The 19,494-nt window shown below is 48.6% G+C and overlaps 2 protein-coding genes across 8 annotated transcripts; both read left to right on the top strand.

Annotated features, from left to right (window-relative positions):
* The first annotated feature begins 561 nt into the window (after positions 1-561).
* On the top strand, positions 562-3,560 carry LOC114101709 (uncharacterized). 4 transcript variants are annotated; one of them, XM_071603540.1, is made up of 8 exons: positions 562-761; positions 1,118-1,225; positions 1,342-1,413; positions 1,648-1,736; positions 1,833-2,078; positions 2,514-2,675; positions 3,125-3,277; positions 3,422-3,560. In XM_071603540.1, the coding sequence occupies exons 1-8, from the start codon at positions 631-633 to the stop codon at positions 3,478-3,480; spliced, it is 1,020 nt and encodes a 339-aa protein (XP_071459641.1). In that variant the 5' UTR covers positions 562-630; the 3' UTR covers positions 3,481-3,560. The 4 variants fall into 4 exon arrangements, with proteins under 4 accessions (XP_071459641.1, XP_071459642.1, XP_071459640.1 ...); XM_071603541.1 differs by having other exon boundaries at positions 3,125-3,293; XM_071603539.1 differs by having other exon boundaries at positions 3,125-3,301.
* A 547-nt stretch (positions 3,561-4,107) lies between these two features.
* Positions 4,108-18,717, top strand: Acap1 (ArfGAP with coiled-coil, ankyrin repeat and PH domains 1). Of its 4 annotated transcripts, none has more exons than XM_027946856.2 (22): positions 4,108-4,361; positions 8,792-8,926; positions 9,639-9,775; positions 10,017-10,070; positions 10,162-10,220; positions 10,488-10,671; positions 10,805-10,849; positions 10,955-11,050; positions 11,161-11,235; positions 11,321-11,430; positions 13,266-13,317; positions 13,407-13,507; positions 14,582-14,705; positions 14,805-15,016; positions 15,562-15,631; positions 15,733-15,827; positions 15,934-16,103; positions 16,938-17,110; positions 17,568-17,677; positions 17,777-17,887; positions 18,184-18,233; positions 18,540-18,717. In XM_027946856.2, exons 2-22 carry the CDS (start codon positions 8,866-8,868, stop codon positions 18,638-18,640), a joined length of 2,190 nt encoding a protein of 729 aa, XP_027802657.1. In that variant the 5' UTR covers positions 4,108-4,361; positions 8,792-8,865; the 3' UTR covers positions 18,641-18,717. The 4 variants fall into 4 exon arrangements, with proteins under 4 accessions (XP_027802657.1, XP_027802656.1, XP_027802659.1 ...); XM_027946855.2 differs by lacking the exon at positions 8,792-8,926 and adding an exon at positions 5,096-5,153 and having other exon boundaries at positions 9,656-9,775; XM_027946858.2 differs by lacking the exon at positions 8,792-8,926 and having other exon boundaries at positions 4,110-4,361; positions 9,656-9,775.
* The last annotated feature ends 777 nt before the right edge of the window (positions 18,718-19,494 follow it).

Here is a 19,494-nt window from a genome sequence, read left to right as displayed (position 1 = left end):
GGGCGGTGATGGAGAAAGGCGGGAACAAGTTGTAAAGACAAAGACATTGGGTGGCATAAAAAGGGAAAGGCGAGCGGAGTGACTCCCAAGCCTGAGATCTCTTAAATAGAGTCTTGATTCCGTCCACCGCGGCTCTAAGGAGCAGAAGAGGAGGGGACCGGGTCCGAGCCGGAGCGTTCCCCGCCCACCGCGTAGGGGGCGTGGCTCAGGGGCGGGGCTATGTGGAACTGGAAGGCGGGGTGGGGTAGCTGAGAGTGGCCCCCTGGTGGGGCCATGGAGAGGCAGGGTTCCCTGGGACCTGCTAGAGGCTTCAATGGAGAAACACCTGGAGTGGTTACCAGGGGAGTGGCCGGAGGGGTCAGAGGAGTCGAGGCAGACACCAGATTGCCCTTCAGAGTAGCCTCGCCTAATGGTTCTGAGCCCCCCTCGCACTCGGGGTGCAATGTGGTTCGCAGTCCTGGTTCAAGCCATCCCACCGAGCGGGTAGTGGCCCCCACTTCTGAGCTTAGTCAGCAGCCTGGGGAGGTTGCGGGCCACCTTGAGTTCAGCCCATCCCCTGATGCAGTCAACATTCCCTGCCCTGGATCCTGCTTACCCAGGACTTCCTGTGCCGGGCCCGGGGTCTCCAGAATGTACACCTCGGGCTGTGGTCTGCACTCTGGGTCAACTTGTTTGCACTCTGGTCCCTGTGAGGACCGGCCCAGGAGCATCCTAAAAGACAGCAGCTCCACCCTGATGCAGAAATCCCCCTGTGTGGATAAGTAAGGAGTCTAGCTCTGGGGACAGAAAGCCCAGAGACTGGAGGGAGGAGTTCGGGACACGGAGGGGGCGGAGCCATGAGGGAAGGGGCGGAGTCCTCAGAAATAGAAGTGAGACTAGGTGAAGGTAGTTGGGTGGGAGATCTGTTGTTTCAGGCCTTTGGGAGAGCAGCAGATGCCCCATAAATCCTGGCCAAATGGTACCGTAATTATCTTTGGGTCTCACCCTACCTAAAGCCTGTAAAAGGGGGTGTAAAAAAAAAGTTTTTTGAATGACCAGAAAAATGAGGGAAGGCTGTGAGGAGGGAGGTCACTAGAAGGTCTGTCTCCTCCTCTTCTGTGTACTCTCTTCATCCCAGGAAAAAGGCTCAGCGCTGGGATGAGATGAATATCCTGGCCACTTATCACCCTTCTGATAAGGACTATGGCTTTATGAAGGTGGACGAACCCAGCACCCCCTACCGCAGGTGACCTCAGCCTCAATTTGTCAGCCTAGACTCTTCCCGTTCTAATAAGGGGGGCAGGGGAGGAGGCAGAGAAGCCTCAGGAACTAGACATTGCCTGATAACCCCCTCCTCTGCAGACTGCAGGACAGTGATGAGGACCTGTTGGCAGGGTCCTCCGTCAAGGTGACTCCTGAAGTGCTAGAAGAGAGGTGAGAGTCTTTTTAGAGATCAGTTGAGGTTTGAGGTCTTCTCCTCTTTTGCCCTTGAACTTGGGCCTGAGGCACCTCTGCTTTTTTGGCCTGCAAAATGGGAGGTACCACAATTCCCATCAGGTCTGACTAAGACTGATCTGGGGGGGATCAGCCAGCTTGATATCATCTACCACATGCCCCCATTGTTGTTCTCTCCCTTCGGTGTCCCCAACTAGTCTCCCTCCCCTTCAGGTTTGCAACAATGGACAATTTCCTCCCCAAGGTCCTCCAGTATGGTGACAATAGAAGCTCAGGAGCTGCAGACAACTTTTCCAAGACACGTGAGATGCAGGGTGGGCACTGAAAGGAAAGGGGAGGTGGAGCAAACCTTCAACGAGAGCCTGACAGCAAAGCCAAGCTCTCACACTGGCCCACAGACTCCTGTAATTTTGACAAGCACCGTAAGACACACTACACTGAAGGGAAGTTCCTCAAGTCTCAGAAAAACCTGCCCTTGGAACATGATGAGGACAGCTGTAGTGCCGGCATCAGCAGTGGTGTTAGAGGTGTGACTATAGAGCCAAAGCCCAGGCCTGTGGAGAGATTCTGGGCAGGAGGACTAGCCAAAAGAGTCAATGATGAAACTGACATGCTTGCCTCGAGACCCGTCCTAGATGTCAAAGGTTAGTGATGGGAGACTTCAGAGACTCAAGAGGGTTGTAGTCCAGAGCCTGTTCTAACCCATGGTCCTCTTGGACTTTCTCTTCCTCACTTCTCCACCATATTATTCCTCAGTGGGCACTGGCCCACAGCCCTGCTGTCTGGTAGGGAAGCAGTGCTGGGTGGTGATCCCAGGGAGGAAAGACCATTGGAATGGGGTCCCATTCAGGATAGCCCCCATAGCTAGCTGGCTGCTGAAGAACACAAAGTCCAAGAGAACCATGAGGGATGAAAAGGTCCCTAAAGGTTTTCTAAAAGATGAGGGTTGGTAACAGAAGAAAACGAGATGAGAACCTGGGAGTTGAGCTTCTCCCTTCTGGTAAGGTCCACCGTATATACCTGGGAGGCATGGACACACCAAATGACCATGACTCAGATTGCTTTGGGTGATTCCTCAGATTCCTCTAGCTGCAGAAATCAGTTCCCCTCAGCTTCAACCCCCATTCCATCGGAGCAAATCGATCTGCAACGCAGGGAGTATTATAGCCAAGGAAGATACCTGAGGTCTGACTCACACCCAGAACCTGAAGAGGACATAGAAGATGAGCAGCAGCAGCACAGTGAGAGCTGGTGTGGGAAGCCTGGGGAGTGGGGACCCTCATCCCACAACACTTTCAGGCTCCACAGACTTGACCTTGGTCACTGAGAAACCCATAAGCACTAAGGTTCATATATTGGACCACACAGGAGGTTCCTTTAGGGATCACAAGGCCATTAAGGGCTCTGCAAAAATGACAGTGATACCACTGCAGCCTGATGAGGACACCAGGCCATCATCTCACTGTCCTGCCTCTTGGCAAATTCCATTTCTCAACCTTCCAATCCTATTAGATCATTTCATCAGCAACAGGTAAGAGAGGCCCTAAACATCCCAGAGCCCAAGGCTCATATTGTGTAGAACAGGAAACACAGAAGTTCAGAAAGGGTTGGGGACTCCCTCTAGTTTGTTACCACCCACTGGCTCCATGCTTCCTTCTTGACTCCTCTCTGCCATCTCATCCCACTCCAGGAACTACCATGTCATCCAAAGACAATAGGTCTCCAGTGACATCCAGCTGGTGTCAGTGGCTAGAGGCCAAGAGGCAGAACTGCCGAAGCCCAGGGAGCTCAGAGAGGGAACATAGACACAGCCAGAACCCTCCAACCCAGAACGGGCGCAGACGTGAGCCTGGGCAGAGGCAAGGAGGTGGTTGCATTGGCCTGGGAGGCAGAGGGTCTGAGTGGGTAGGTTCTAGGGAGTTTACGATGGGCAAGATCTCATGACTGCTGCAAGAAATCCACTAAACCCAGATTCTTCTCTCTCCAGATGAAACTCTGCGGCTCCAATGGACTCAGGAAGAAGAATCCAGACAATGGAAAATGTAGCACCTTAGGATGGGGTGAGGGCAACCTTACCCTGCACTTACCACCTTAGGAGTAGACAATAAAAAAGAAGAAGAGCAGGATTCTGGATGCTGTCAATTGGATGCTCAGGCTGGGCCTGCTGGGTCAAGCAGTGGGTGGGGTGGGAGGACCATTCAAGAGCAGGAAACCAAGAAAGCAGAGCACAGAGAAGGAAACTGGGAACCACCCAGGAACTGGATGCAAAAGAAGCTAGGATCTCAAGAATGTTAATGTCAAGCAGCAGCAGGATGGTAATGACTGATGCAATTAATTTAGTTAACCATAAATCCAACCCTCTTCAATTTTTTTTTAATAACCCCAAAGGGAGGGATTTTCATTTGTATCTTCTAATGAAGAAACTGAGGAATCAGAGAACTTACAAAGGGTCACACAACCTACACGACCTCTAAGTGACAGAGCCAGGATTTGAACCTACATCACCAGCCCCTCCACGCCCCCCCCAAACTCAACCACTAAAAGAGAAAGAAGCAGAGGGAGAGACCAGGGGCCCCAGGAGGAAGGTGACAACAGATAGTCTCTAGGGGCGGGGCTGTGGCTTCTCTGATCTCAGGCCCCCCTCCTCCACCCAGGCTCCACCCCTGCCCCTCCCAGCATTGCCTGGAAGTGTGGAGTGAGAGCTCCTCCTAGAATACCCCTTTCCTTTGGGGACAGAATTGTACCCCCCAGGTACAACCCAGCAAAGGACCCCCTCCTTCCTCATTGAGGCCATTCTTGGGGCAGGGAGTGCCTTGGCCTATATCCCCACCTGCCTGGCCCCGGGGCCCTCTGGCCCCACAGCAATCAAGTGAGATGACTGTCAAGCTGGATTTTGAAGAGTGTCTCAAAGACTCACCCCGCTTCCGGTAAGTATGTGTAGGTTGGGGGGGGATGGCCAAGGTGGGGAGGGTCCAAAATCGCCCAACACGACAGCATACACACAGCTTTTCGCAGGCCAGATCAACTTCAGGGTATAGGCCTCAGGGGAGGAGAGAAACCGGGTGTGGTGCCTGTAATCCCAGTTATTTGGGAGGTTGAAACAGGAGGATCTCAAGTTCAAGGCCAGCCTGGGCAATTTAGTGAGACCCTCTCTCATAAAGAGCTAGGGATATAGCTCAGAGGTAGAGAACCCCTGGGTTTAATCCCTAGTACCTCACACACACACCAAAAAAAAAAAAAAAAAAAAAAGTGACCAGAGGAAGCTGATGGGCCAAAGTAGTACTTCTGATATCAAACCAGAGTCCTAGTTTGATCTCTACCCTGCCCATACTGTCTGGTCTCTCTAATCCCCCAGAACTGATATCCCTTCCTCCCTCTCACTGGGACCCCTGTCCCTCCCCCAACACCTGCTCTGGGCGGTTAGCAACTTCCGGCTCTAGTCACCACATCCATCTTTCTTCTCTTCCTGCTCTGGCCTGGCCTGTAATAGCTTAGACTGTGAAGTAAATAAGCAAGATCAGGTGGCTGGGTGGCCCTTCTCAACCCAGCAGCTTTTTATGTCTGTCCCCACTGCCCAAAACCCCCAATCCCAACCCTGAAGAGGCTTCTAGACCTGATGGACCTGAGATCTGTTCCTGTGACCTCATCCCTCCTTCCCCAGAGCCTCTATCGAGTTGGTGGAAGCTGAAGTGTCAGAATTGGAGACTCGTCTGGAAAAGGTGACACTTACATGGAGAGGTGACCCAGGAATCTCTCCTGGATAAGAGGGCTGGGCCATGGAGAAAGTTGGAGACTGGGAATAAGTCCTAGGGTTATTAAATACTAACTGTGTAGGGTATATATTTTGGGGACAACACAGAAGCCAAAAAGAGGTGGTTCTGTGTTCTCATGGTACATAGGATCTTGGAAAACAAGATTCACTTGCAGACTTATGTTCTGCTGCTAAACCCTTGCATTGTACCTGACCCTGGATATTTAGGAGAACAAGACTGTCAAGACTGTTCTAGCCCCCAGATTGGCTGTGGAAGTCAAACCAGTAAAGCATATAAACACCAGATGGAAAGACCTTCCCTGACTGTTTTATAAAATTGCATGTAGCACACACACACATACATACACACACCCATACACCCATTCTCCTCCCTTACTCCTTACTCTCATTGACCCTGCATTTCCTTTTCTTTCTTTCTTTCTTCTTTCGCAGTACTGGGGATTAAACCCAGGGGCATTCTACAACTAAACTACATCCCCAGTCCTTTTACACAGGGTCTCACTAAATTGCTGAGACTGGCCTTGAACTTGTGATCCTCCTGCCTCAGCCTCCTGAATCACTGGAATTACAAGTGAACCAAGCCTAAACCGTTACTAGTTTTCTATTGCTATGTAACAAATTATCACAGGAACTGTGGATGTAGCTCAGTGGTGGAGCACTTGCCTAACATGCACTAGGCCCTAGGTTCCATCACCAGCAACATACATACACATACACACACACACACACACACACACACACACAGAAAAATCACAAATTTAGTGGTATAAAATAATAAACATTCTTATAGTTTCTGTGGGCCAGGAGTCTGGGCATGGTTTAGTTACTCCTCTGCTCAGAGTCTCCTAGACTGAAGTCAAGTTCAGTCTTCTAGACTGAAGTCAAGTTCTTAGCTGAGGTTGTAGTCTTATCTGAAACTTGGGACTTTCTTCTGAACTCACAAGATGACAGAATTCAGTTCCTTGCTATTGTAGAACCGAGACCCTCATCTTCTGGAGGCTGCCCACAATTCCCTGTTATATGGCCCTCTCCATTGACACATCACATAGCAGTTTGCTGCTGCTTCTTGTGTTCTTCAAGGTCAGAAGGAGTCTTCCTTATGTGGGCTAGCAAGGTGGCACTGATGTTTATGGAAAGGTAATCACAGGAATGTCATCTATCACCTTCGCTACAGAATATGACCTCACCATGAGAGTGCTGTCCCATGGCCTTTGCCATATTCTGTTTATTTGTAGTAAGTCACAGTCATGCTTACACTCAAGGGTGGAGATTAGAAAAGAATGTATATCATTGTGGTTCAGCTTAATATGTATTCATCACACTTGCCTGTTTCTTTCTTTGTATTTTCCCCTACTAGAACAAAAGTGCCTTGGAGGGCTTTTATGCTATATATTTGCACAATCCGTAGTGCCCCAAAGCCTGAAAGCTAGTATGGGACCAATTCATTTCATATATATGTGTATGTATATATATGTGCATGTTATTATAAAAACACACACTTTTTTTTATTTTTTGAGACAAGGTCTTGCTATGTTGCTCAGACTAGCTTTGAACTGTTGAGCTCAGGCAATCCTCTTGCTTTTTTCACCAGTATCTGGGACTATAAGCACTTGCCACTGTACTCATTTTTTTAAGAATATTTTTTAAATATATTTTTAGTTGTTGATGGACCTTTATTTTATTTATTTGTATGTGGTGCTGAGAATCAAACCAAGTGCCTCACACATGCTAGGCAAGTTCTCTTCCAATAAGCTACAACCCCAGCCCACTGTACTAATTTTTAAATTTTTTAATTTAATTAATTATTTATTTACTTAAGTACTGGGGATTGAACTCAGGGGTTCTCTACCACTGCACTACGTTCCCAGCCCTTTTTATTTTTTTATTGTGAGATAGGGCCTCACTGAGTTGCCCAGGCTGGCCTCAAACTTGCAGTCTGCCAGTCTCAGCCTCTCAAATAATTCTCAAGAATCCATTACACCTGGCTTCATTGTTTTTTTGTAATTAAACTTTTTATTTTGAGTTAATTATAGAATTGGAAAAATAACAAGGAGAAGACCTATGTACCCATCACGCAACCTCCCCCAATCTTAAGATCTTGTGTAACTCTACTACATTATCAAAACCAGGAAATTAATCTTGTTATAATACAATTAACAATAAAGCCTATAGAACTTACTCAGATTTTATGTTTTATGTGTACTAATTTGTTTGCATGTCTTTGTGTATACATCTATCATACTTTGTCATATATACTCACATAACTATCACCACCTTTATTTTTATTTTTATTATTTATTTATTTATTTTGATGCTGGGGATTGAACCCCTAGGGCTTTGTGCATTCGAGGCAAGCACTCTACCAACTGAGCTTTATCCCCAGTCCCTATCACCATCTTTAAAAAAAAAAAAAAAAAAAAAAATATATATATATATATATATATATATATATATATATATATATATATATATATATTAGTTGTAAATATATTGTGTCCCTGACAATATATTTTATTTATTTATTTTTATGTGGTACTGAGTATCAAACCCAGGGCCTCACAGGTGCTAGGCGAGTGCTCTACCACTAAGCCCCAGCCCCAGCCCTATCACCACCTTTTAAAAAATATTTTTATTAGTTATTGATGGAACTTAATTTAATTTGATTTATTTATATATGGTGCTGGGAATCAAATCCAGTGCCTCATACATGCTAGGCAAGTGCTCTACCACTAAGCCACAGTCACAGCCCTATCACCACCTTTAAGGTATAGAACTTCTATCACCACAAAGGAACTTCTACAAGCCTTCCCTTTATAGTAATACCTCCTCACCTACTTCTCCAATCCATGGAAACCATTGATTTGTTCCCCATCTCTATACTTTTGTCATTTCCAAAATGTTATATATAAGCTGGGTATAGTGGCATATGCCTATAGTCCCAGATACCTGGGGAAACTAAGACAGGAGGATCATAAAAGGTCAGCATCAGCAAATTTAGCAAGACCCTGTCTTGAAATAAAAAATAAAAGTGACTGGGTATATATCCTATTGCTCAGTACCCACCCACAAATACTAGAATGTTATTTAAATGTAATCATGTAGTATATGACCTTTCAAAATTGGTACTTTTTTTACTCATAATTATGCCTTTGATATGCTGGGCAGTAATATTGGCCAAATTGTTACATTGTATGCATATATTAATATGTAACAATAAATCCCACCATTATGTATAACTATAATGCACCAATAAAAAAATGTGGAGGAAAAAATAATGCCCTTGAAGTTTCTCCATGTTGTAGCACATATCAATAGTTCCTTTTTATTTGAGTACTATTCTATTGTATGATATACTTGTTTGTCTCTAGAAAGATTTTTATTCATATCTTTACTCAGTAGGGCTGGGGTAAGTAAGGATCCAGTCCACACAGTGAGTGATCTGTGAGCATCTTTGTCCCTTGGCACAGACTGATAAGATTTGATCTTGGTCAGTTTCCTAACAATTACTGATCCTGCTAGCCACTGGCACATCAAGCTCTATTTCCCTAAAGCCTCCATAAGCCCCAGAAAATGTTTTTTTTTCAGTTTAACAAAAGTACACTGAACACTTATGAATACCAAGTTCCTGCTGCCCTGCATTTTTTCACAAAGCCTGCCTAATGGTCTCCTGCCACTCAGGACTGAACTTGAAGGACTCTACTATGCTCCATCCCAGACATGGTAACTGAGGCCAGAGTCAAGCATATTGAGCCTCAGGGACAGTGAAGTAGCAGCCCTGCACAGATAACAAGGTCCAGGGGCTAGGAGGCTGACTTGGAGTTCTAGCTTAGACACCTGGTTCTTCCAGGGCCACTCCCCAGGTCAACCGCTTGCCTCCTGGTTTATCAGATCTCCTTGTTTGTCCATTGTGAGTGCTTATAGGATAGACCCCAGAGCACCCTAGCATCCTGCTTGGCCCTGACCCTGTGGCCTAGGTGACCAATTAATATTTACAAGGGAATGTTTAGTGAGCATAGAAAGGGACAGTCCCTGACAATAAAGACTGTAGAATTGAATCCAGCCATTAGAGAATTCAGCCTACAAGACAGACAATATAGAATGATGGTGTTTCTGGCAACTCCTTCATCTAAGTAGGTAGGCAAGGCAGGGAGGGACATGGGAGAGTGAAAAGGAAAAGACCTTTTGAAGGTAGATCTTACAGAGGCTTTAACAGGCTGAGAGAAATAGGTATGAATTTTGTATTAAGAACAGAATAGTGCAAGCCAAGAATCAGAACACAGCAGGTGTGTATAAGGAATGGGGCAGAGTAGGATTGAATTGGAGGAAAGGTCGGTGAGGTCAGAAAGGGGGAGGTAGCCCTGGGAAGGGAAAATAAAATGGGGCAGGGGTGGAGGGTGTTGCCTGGTGTGGTGGCTAATGGCACTACTCCCAGGTCTCCTTTTTCCCCAGCTCCTCAAGCTGGGAACTGGCCTCCTGGAAAGTGGGCGCCATTACCTTGCTGCCAGCCGTGCCTTCATTGTTGGCATTTGTGATCTGGCCCAGCTGGGTCCACCAGAACCCATGATGGTGGTATGTGCAGAATCTGAAGGGGGGGTATACTGGGGTGGAATGAGGGAATGGAATGAGGGAAAGCTGTGGAAAAGGAATACTGACCTGAGGTCTGCAGGTCTCAAGCTAGAGCAGAGCTGGGGCTGCCATACAAGATAGCCATTAATAGGTGGGGTCTAGAGTTGGGAAGGCCCTGCTTCTCCAATGCATGAATGGTTTTATTTCTCTCTTATTCTCTCTTTCTGTGCCTCTTCTTGCCCAGGAGTGTCTGGACAAATTTGCTGTGAGCCTGAATCACAAGCTGGACACCCATGCAGTAAGTGGGAAAAACTAAGGATGGGAGTCAGGGGACAAGGCAGGGTCATCTATTGTCCTGATCTCCATCTGTCAACTTCTGCTTCCCTCAGGAGCTTCTCGATGCCACCCAGCACACGCTACAGCAGCAAATCCAGACCCTGGTCAAGGAGTGAGATTGGAGGGAAGGGGGCCTTTTTGTATTTCCCAGAAAGCAGCCCTCTTCCTGTTGCCCCAGGGACCTCCTTGATTGAAGGAGTTGTGAGATTGGGGGTTTCTGGTGGCCTGATTTCTATTCTTTTATCCCAAGGGTCCCTTTGGATTTCCAACTGTACATAGGCTAACTGAAAGGATGTGGGTGGGTGGGCCTTATCCTGGGAATTGTCTATTGGAGGCAAGTGGATATTTCTATAATTCTGTGTTATCTTCTCATGCCCAGAGGTCTCCGGGGTTTCCGAGAGGCTCGCCGGGATTTCTGGCGGGGGGCTGAGAGCCTAGAGGCTGCTCTTAACCACAATGCAGAGGTCCCTCGGCGCCGTGTCCAAGAGGCAGAAGAGGCTGGAGCTGCTCTGAGGAATGCTCGAGCTGGGTACCGGGGACGAGCATTGGATTATGCCCTGCAGGTACCTGTCCCAGCCTGTCTTCCCCAGAGTACCAAGGACCTGGGTAGTACTTCGAGGTTGGGAGTGCCTGAATTGCAGTGAGAAGGGGGTACTATGATTTCAAAACTGACCTGAGATTTTTTTGGGCCCTCAGATCAATGTGATTGAGGACAAGAGGAAGTTTGACATCATGGAGTTTGTGAGTTTCACTGGTGGTGAGATGAGCCTGCTGACAAAGAATAGGAAGAAAGAGGGAGAGAGAGGTCATTCCTCAGCTCTTCCCTCTGCCCACTTTGTCCTCCAGGTGCTACGCTTGGTGGAGGCCCAGGCTACATATTTCCAGCAGGGCCATGAGGAGCTGAACCGACTGGCCCAGTATCGCAAAGACCTGGGTGCCCAGGTAGGACTCAGGGATCAGTCAGATGATGTAGGGAGGGTAGGGGTTCTGAGATGACTCTCCTGGCCTAGTTGAAGGAGACTTGAATATCTGAGATGACTTCTTATACCCAGTTGCACCAGCTGGTCTTGAACTCAGCACGAGAGAAGAGGGACATGGAACAGAGACATGTGCTACTAAAACAGAAGGTGAGGGGCTGGGACTGTGCAGGAAGCAGACAGACCTATAGCCTCTACCCACCTCAGTTTCCTTTTGACCCTCTTGTGCCCTCAGGAACTGGGTGGGGAAGAACCAGAGCCAAGCCTAAAGGAGGGGCCCGGTGGCCTGGTCATGGAAGGACATCTCTTCAAACGGGCCAGCAATGCATTTAAGACCTGGAGCAGGTGAGGGCAGGGCACCCCAATCAGCCAAACCCACCTGATTAAGTACTTTTTGAGTAGTGTTAGTGCGCTAAGCACAGCAAGGAAAAACAGACAACCACCACCTCATAGAGCGTTCATTCAATCAGCAAAGACAGACCATAAACATAGTAACTAAGTTGGTTGCATGTTATATTAGAAGGTAATAGTGCCATAGGAAAAAAGAATAAAATAAGGTATATGGCAAGATGAAGGGGGGGGTGGTTTTACTTTATTTCTTTTTGCTTTTGGTGCATTATAGTTGTACATAATGGTGGGATTTGTTGTTAAATATTAGTACATGCACACAATATAACAATATAATTTGGCTAACATATTTATATGTTTTTCAGTGCTGGGTATCCAACTCAGGGCTTCAAACATGCTAAGGCTCCATCACTGAGCTACATCCCCAACCCAGGGTTTGCTATTATTTATTTATTTTTAAAACCTGGAATTGAACCCAGGGGCACTTAACCACTGACTTGTTCCCAGCCCTTTTTAAATTTTTTTTTAAATTTTTTGTTATAGTTAGACATAATACTTTTATTTTATTAATGAATTTATTTATTTAGGTGCTGAGCATCGAACCCAGTGTCTCACATGTGCTAGACAAGCATTCTACCACTGAGTCACATACCCAGCTCCCCTTTTATTTATTTTTTATTTTGAGATAGTAAGTTGCTTAGGGCCTTGCAAAGTTTCTGAGACTGGCTTTGAACTTATGATCCTCCTGCCTTAGCCTTCTGAGCTGCTGGGATTACAGGTGTGTGCCACTGTGCCTAGCTGTGATTTTAAATAGTGGGTCAGGGTAGGTCTTGTGAGAAGGTGACTTTTGAGTCATGACTTCAAAGATATCTGGGGGGAGAGTGTTATAGACAGAAGAAAATCAGCACTAACGGGGCTGGGGATATGGCTCAAGTGGTAGGACACTCTCCTGGCATGCGTGAGGCATTAAGTTTGATCCTCAGTACCACATAAAAATAAAATAAACATATTGTGCCCACCTAAAACTAAAAAATAAAATTTTAAAAAATCAGCAATAAGGCCTTGAGATATGTAGGATATTTGAAGAACAGTGGAGAGACCATGGACCTGCACAGAGTAAGGGAAAAGGAAATATGAAATAATGGGGGTGTGAATCATTCTAGGACCTTAAAGACTTTTTTTGTAGGTCTTTGGTGTCTACTTTGAGGGAAACAGGAAGCTCCTACAGGTTCAGAGCAGCATGGTGGCATGCCCTGACAAAACTGCTTTCCCTTCCAGAACTACCACTAGCCTGTAGGAGACCTTTGTGAAGATTAGAAAATTGAGTCCCTTTCCCAGGATACTTTCATTTGTCAAAAATTGTAGCAATAGTACCAATTCAAATGTGACTCTCTTCTGAAAATACCCTCATGGACACACCTAAAAACAATGCTTACCACATATCCAGGCATCCCTTAGTTGAATCAGGATGATACATAACATTAACCTTTTCCCCTACCTAGCACTGCTGTCTCCTTAAACACTGGCTACAATTTGGGGAGCGGGCGGTGGGGGGGGGGTTGTAGCAATAAACTTATTTTTAAAAAGAGAGAGAATTTTACTGCCATCTGCTGGAAAATTGTCCTTGTAAATACAACAAATTAGGTTGTCCAAGATTATGAGGAGTTCCCTTTAGATATTTACCCTTCTCTATCCCTTCATGGGATGGTCAGCTCATTTCTCTCTCTCCTCAGCAAAATCCTCCTGGGGCAAAGGGCACAGCCTCTCTTCTGTTCCTTCCTGAGCCTCATCCCAAGGCTGCCCACATTTATAACTATTTCCACCTTCTGCAGACGCTGGTTCACCATTCAGAGGAACCAACTGGTTTATCAGAAGAAATACAAGGTGGGTAGGTCCTAGAGGCCTGGGCCCCAGGGAAACTCAGCCCTTCCCTATGGATGGAGATCAGCACTCTTATCATCATCTCCTGCCAGGACCCTGTGACAGTGGTGGTGGATGACCTTCGCCTCTGTACAGTGAAACTCTGCCCAGACTCAGAAAGGCGGTTCTGCTTTGAGGTGGTGTCAACTAGCAAGTGAGTATAGTCCCTAGCCAGCAATATTCTAATAAGTCTCAATAAGCAACCAGAAAGACAGGGTGACCACAAGAGAGAACCCCCATACAGGCCTTAACTTCTTGGTGACTGGATTGAAAAAGGGACAGGGTGATGAGGGATATGTAGGAGGATATTACCAATTGATACAGAAGTACAGGTGCTCCTCAACTTACAATGGGGTTACATCCCAGTTAACCCACTGTTAAGTTAAAAATATCAAAAGTTGAAAATACATTTATTGAATATACCTCCTGATCATCATAGCTGAGCACAGCCTACCTTAAACATGCTTACTTACGTTAGCTTGTAGTTGAAGAAAACAGTTTATTTTATTAAAAAAAAAAAAAGTATTGGGCTGGGGATATAGCTCAGTTGGTAGAGTGCTTGCTTTGCATGCATAAAGCCCTGGGTTCAATCCCCAGCACCACACACACACACACACACACAAAGTGTTGAATGTCTCATGTAATTTATTGAATACTCTACTGAAAGTAGATCAAAATAGTTGTATGGGTACACTTCCACATAACAGTAAATTAAAAAAAAAAAAAACTTAAGTCAAAGCCGGGCATGGGGTGACTTAGAGACCAAGGGACTTAGAAACCAAGGCAGGAGGATCCTAAGATTGAGAGCTCAAGTTAATCTTATTTATTTTTTTTAAGTTTTTTTTTTTTTAGTTGTAGATGGACACAATATGTTTGTTTGTTTATTTTTATGTGGTGCTGAGGATTGAACCCAGTGCCTACACATTTGAGGCAAGCACTCTACCACAGAGCTACAGCCCCAGCCCTTCAAGTTAATTATAAGTTGCTTCAGCCACTCAGCAAGACCCTGTCTCAAAAAATAAAAAAGGACTGAGGATGTAGCTCAGTGGTAAAGCACTTCTGGGTTCAATCCCCAGGACCAAAGAAGACAAAGTTAAGCCATCATAATAAGTCAGGGGCCACATATATTTCAATACAACTGGAACTAGCTGAATGTGTCCTGCCATATGGCTCCCCTGGCCTCAGATCCTTCCTCAATCACCCTCTCCCCCTCACTACCTCCACCCAGGTCCTGCCTCCTCCAGGCTGACTCTGAGCGCCTCCTGCAGCTGTGGGTCAGTGCTGTACAGAGCAGCATCGCCTCTGCTTTCAGCCAGGCTCGCCTTGATGACAGCCCATGTGGGCCAGGCCAGGTACCTCAATGTGGGCATGTAGGGCTTAGCTGCCCTAGGAAATGGGCCACCCCTTATCCTAAGCCCCTTTGTCATCCTTTCTTTTCCTGTCTCCCCCAGGGCTCAGGACACCTGGCTTTGGGCTCTGCTGCCACACTGGGCTGTGGTGGAATGGCCAGAGGAAGGGAGCCTGGGGGAGTTGGGCACGTGGCAGCCCAGGTACAGAGTGTAGATGGCAACGCTCAGTGCTGCGACTGCCGGGAACCAGCCCCAGAGTGGGCGAGCATCAACCTTGGAGTCACCCTTTGCATTCAATGCTCTGGCATCCACAGGTCATTCCCAAGGCCCCAAGCATGAGACCCATTCCTTCTGGCTGTGGTGCATACCAGGTGTACCCAGATGGGCTTAGCCCTCATTGATGTCCTGGTCTGCCCAAGTTTGGGGAAAACACAGAGGAATTTACTAGCTTGGTTGGAGGAAACATGGGTCAGCGCTGCTGAGGGTGGAGAAGGCCCACGAAGACCAGAAAGAGAAGTTGTGAGGCCTTAGCAAGTCTATAAGGCCCTCACCCCCAGTCATTCTGGTACAATGAGAGGGAAGCGGGATGGTATGGAAAGTTTTGTCCAGGCCAAGGTACCCTCAGAGAAGTGAGGTGGCTGGAGAGGATGCGGGTCTTAAAATGAAACATAGGAAAGAAGGAAGAATTGGTGAACAGGCAGGATCCTGCCAGGATACATGGCCCAGCTGGCTTGCCTCCCAGCCCAACTCCTCTGCATGGCCTCCCATGCAGGCCTTGCCTTTGAGTGTTTACTGGAGCAGCAGCAGAAGTTTCAGGCCTCTGCCCACAGTGGACATGACTCCCTTTCTGGCCCTTCAGGAGCCTTGGTGTTCATTTCTCCAAAGTCCGGTCCCTGACCCTAGACTCATGGGAGCCAGAACTAGTAAAGGTAACTTGGGATATTGTGAAGAGGGCAGGTGAGGAGAATGAACCAGATTCTCACCCTATAACCCTACCTGTCTCTCTCTGCCTCTGCCTGGCCTTCTGAAGCTTATGTGTGAACTGGGAAATGTTGTCATCAACCAGATCTATGAGGCCCGCGTGGAGGCCATGGCAGTGAAGAAGCCAGGGCCTACCTGCTCCCGGTGAGGTTGGGGTAGAGGTGCCCAGGACTCCCCTCCATGGGGGGAGCAGGAGGGAGGGACCTGAGATAGAAAGGGAGCAGACTCTTCTCTCGCCCGTCTCCTCCAGGCAGGAGAAGGAAGCCTGGATTCATGCCAAATACGTGGAGAAGAAGTTCTTGACCAAGCTTCCAGAGATTCGAGGCCGAAGAGGTGGCAGAGGGCCCCCGAGGGGGCAGCCTCCTATGCCCCCAAAGCCTTCCATCAAGCCCCGGCCAGGGAGCATCAGATCCAAGCCAGGTAGAACATTGGTTGGGCATTTGTTAAGATCCATTGTGTGCTCAGCACAGTACCAGGCCCTAAACGGAGACACAGAATGAGGACCAGGCCCTCCCCTTGAGTCTTGGAGGGCCAGGAGTGGTGGCACATACCTGTAATTCCAGCAACAGTGACTTTGGAGACTGAGACAGAAGAATCCCAAGTTCAAGGCCAGCCTCAGCAGTTTAGCAAGACTGTCTTAAAATAAAAAGGCCTAAGGATGTAGCTCAGTGGTAGAGCCCCCCACCCCGCTCCCTGGTTTAATCCCCCTTATTAGGGATAGAGAAAGAATGTTGCCTAAATCTCTGCCAGTATCTCTGTCTCTGAGCATCTCTTTCTCTCAGAAAGTTAGAATGGGGCATGGTGCTAAGTACAGGAAGAAGTGTGGGGTGGGGAGTGGGCAGGGAGGACTACATTAGGGGTATCCAGAGCATAAGAAAAGTCAAGAGTGGGAAAGATCTCCAAAGACCTGGAAGGAGGTTGTGAGCTTGGCTGGAGCAGAGGAAGGTGAGAGCTGAGACTGTCAGGGAGAGTCAACTCACCTGTGACATCCAGCCTGTCTGGATAGTCAGGGTGGTTAGACAGGATGAGGTGAATGATGCTGTCTCCCATACCCCAGGGCTCCAGACACATGCATCCTCACACTTATATGTACTCACACCCATGTCACTCCATCTCACCATAGTCCTGAGTCATGAAGGCCTCCCCACAATTTAGAAGTGACCTATCCTAGTGCAGCATCAGGATACCAGGTTAAGGGTTTTCTTCCCAGACTCAGCACTGATTATCCCTAACAGAACTAAATCCCCCTAACAGAGCCCCCCTCTGGTGACCTGGGCCACCTACACCCCGGGGCCCTGTTGTTTCGTGCTGCTGGGCATCCTCCATCCCTTCCCACCATGGCTGATGCCCTTGCCCATGGAGCCGATGTCAACTGGGTCAATGGAGGTCAGGAAAATGCCACACCGCTGATCCAGGCCACAGCTGCTGTAAGAATCATGCTGACCTCCCCATCCCACCCTAAGGCTCCTTTTCTCTGACTTCTACTTCAGACTTGGGGTCCAGCTCTTTCCTCTTCCCCACTCCCCCAGTGTTTCCCTAGGGTCCCCACCCCATAGGGAGAGAAGATAAGTAATTGAAACTCATTGCTAAGAGTGTGTGATTTAAAACCTGAGTTTGAATCCAGGGTCTTACCGCTTAACAGTAAGACTTTGAACAAGATGTTAATCTTTCTGTGCCTCCATCTCCTCATCTATAAAATTGGGATGGCATATCTCATAAGGTTGTACTATGGCTTTAATATATGAAAACGTGTAAAGAGCTAGAAACAAGCCTGACACTTGGCTATACCCTCCCGACCCTTATTTACCATACCCCACCTAAAACATCTTGAAATCACCTCTAAAGATGCCACTCTCAATCCTCCTTTTTGACTTCTGGATGCAGAATTCTCTTCTGGCCTGTGAGTTTCTCCTCCAGAATGGGGCAAATGTGAACCAAGCAGACAGTGCCGGCAGAGGCCCACTTCACCATGCAACCATTCTTGGCCACACCGGGTAGGGCAGCAGGAGATGATGGCCATGGGGAGGAAGGCTCTGAACAGGATGAAGGCCCTAGGGGTGAGATGGCGGAGCTGAACCTACTGTCCTCTCCAGGCTCGCTTGCTTATTCTTGAAACGAGGAGCTGATCTGGGGGCTCGGGATTCTGAAGGAAGGGACCCTCTGACCATTGCCATGGAAACAGCCAATGCTGACATCGTCACCCTGTGAGAATGCCTGAAGGGTGGGGCTAATGCCAACAAGGGAGCTTGCCTAATGGGTTATGGAGGGATTGGGCCAGACAAAGGATGTGTGGATTGGGGTGTGTAGTAGGAAGGTGGGCAGACAGGGTAAGAGGATGGGAGTTCATCCTGAGAGCCATCATTCAGGCACCACCATTGCTGACCGGCATCTTTTAAGCACTGGACACTGGGAAAAATGAATGAAACACAACCCAGCTTGAAGGATGGAGCTGAGGAAGGGTGAGGAGAACGTTATTGATCCTTAATTCCTTCTCCTTCAGGCTACGATTGGCAAAGATGAGGGAGGCCGAAGCGGCCCAGGGCCAGACAGGTAAATTCACCTATCCCATCCCTGGAAACCCAATACCGGAATTCTGGGCTTCTGGCTTTGGTGACCTGTCTCCCTCAAGCCCAACTGCTTTAATTCAGCGAACATGTATTGGGCGCATCCGTTGTGCTAGCAGCTCTGAATAAAAAAGCAAAGAATAGGCGCCTCTGCTATGCTCAGGCAGCACTAGTTCTCTCCACCCACGCTCCAAGTTCTAGCCCCTATCTGGCCGGCCTCAGCTGCCCTACGGTGCACTTCAGTGCTAGGACCCAGCTGTGGGCCTCCCAGCATTTCCTCCCTCCCCCTCAGGAGATGAGACATATTTTGACATCTTCCGCGACTTCTCCCTAATGGCGTCAGATGATCCGGAGAAGCTGAGCCGGCGTAGTTATGACCTCCATACGCTTTGATCCCAGACCTTGGGGGCCCTGCTCCTCCCCCATCCCTTCCCGTCTCCACTGCCATTAAAGCCTCTGTGCTTTGCTCATCTCTTCGTAGATCATTTATTGGGCGCCACCTCTGGGACCGGCAGAGTGTGTAGGGCGCTGCCGCTCCTGGGATGCTGGGAGGAGTTGGGAGTCTTCAGGCTCGAGTCACGCACGCAGGAGGCGACACTTGGGGGAGTGCAATGGCAGATAGGGCCCCAGGCGGCCTTGGGGGGCGGGGTTCTCTGGCTCCAGAGACGTGGCCAGACTCGTCCAGCTAGCTTGGGGTGGGGGCTGGCGTTCCCTTAGGGGAGCTCGCTTGGGCCACCCCGGCCGGAAGGCATCCCTGGAATGCGGTGGCTCAGCACCCGCCCCCTCGGGAATTCCCCACGGGAGCCACTGGAAGGGAACTGGCCCCCTGGACGGGGACGGCCGGACCTCGGTTTTCTCACAGTGGTGGGATTGGAGATTCCAGCCCCTGCCAGGTTGCAGACGTGAGGTCGAGCACACCTGGAGGACCGCAGGGCTGTCGTGGCCACATCCGGGGCTACACGCATGAGTCATCCCACCCCCATTCGCGTCCGCCCGTCCAGCCCGTCAGCCCAGTCTCTCCAGTCCGCGACTTTCAGCTCCCACCTCCACCCGAGCCCCGCGAGCCCCGCGGGGGCGGGGGGCGGGGCGCTAAGGGGCGGGGTTGTCTCTTAAAGAGCCCGGGGCCGCTGCCCTTAGGCCACTTCCTGGGGGCGGAGAGGACCTCAGTGCTGCGATACTGCAGGAAGGCTGCGGTGCGGGAGTCCAGAGACTCGGCGTCTTCCATCAGAGCCCTCGGACACTCCCAG

Source organism: Marmota flaviventris, chromosome 17, assembly GCF_047511675.1.
Source record: "Marmota flaviventris isolate mMarFla1 chromosome 17, mMarFla1.hap1, whole genome shotgun sequence".
Lineage (NCBI taxonomy): Eukaryota > Metazoa > Chordata > Mammalia > Rodentia > Sciuridae > Marmota > Marmota flaviventris.
This window is presented reverse-complemented; position numbering and strand designations above follow the sequence as displayed.

Excerpts from the sequence above, each read along its gene's own strand:
- LOC114101709 (XM_071603538.1), top strand. The coding sequence starts at position 631 with ATGTACACCTCGGGCTGTGGTCTGCACTCTGGGTCAACTTGTTTGCAC. Across the intron at positions 1,737-1,832 it reads AGACAACTTTTCCAAGACAC|ACTCCTGTAATTTTGACAAG; the intron begins GTGAGATGCAGG and ends ACTGGCCCACAG. Across the intron at positions 3,340-3,421 it reads GAGGCAGAGGGTCTGAGTGG|ATGAAACTCTGCGGCTCCAA; the intron begins GTAGGTTCTAGG and ends TTCTCTCTCCAG.
- Acap1 (XM_027946855.2), top strand. The coding sequence starts at position 4,309 with ATGACTGTCAAGCTGGATTTTGAAGAGTGTCTCAAAGACTCACCCCGC. Across the intron at positions 5,154-9,655 it reads TGGAGACTCGTCTGGAAAAG|CTCCTCAAGCTGGGAACTGG; the intron begins GTGACACTTACA and ends CTTTTTCCCCAG. Across the intron at positions 10,071-10,161 it reads ACAAGCTGGACACCCATGCA|GAGCTTCTCGATGCCACCCA; the intron begins GTAAGTGGGAAA and ends TGCTTCCCTCAG.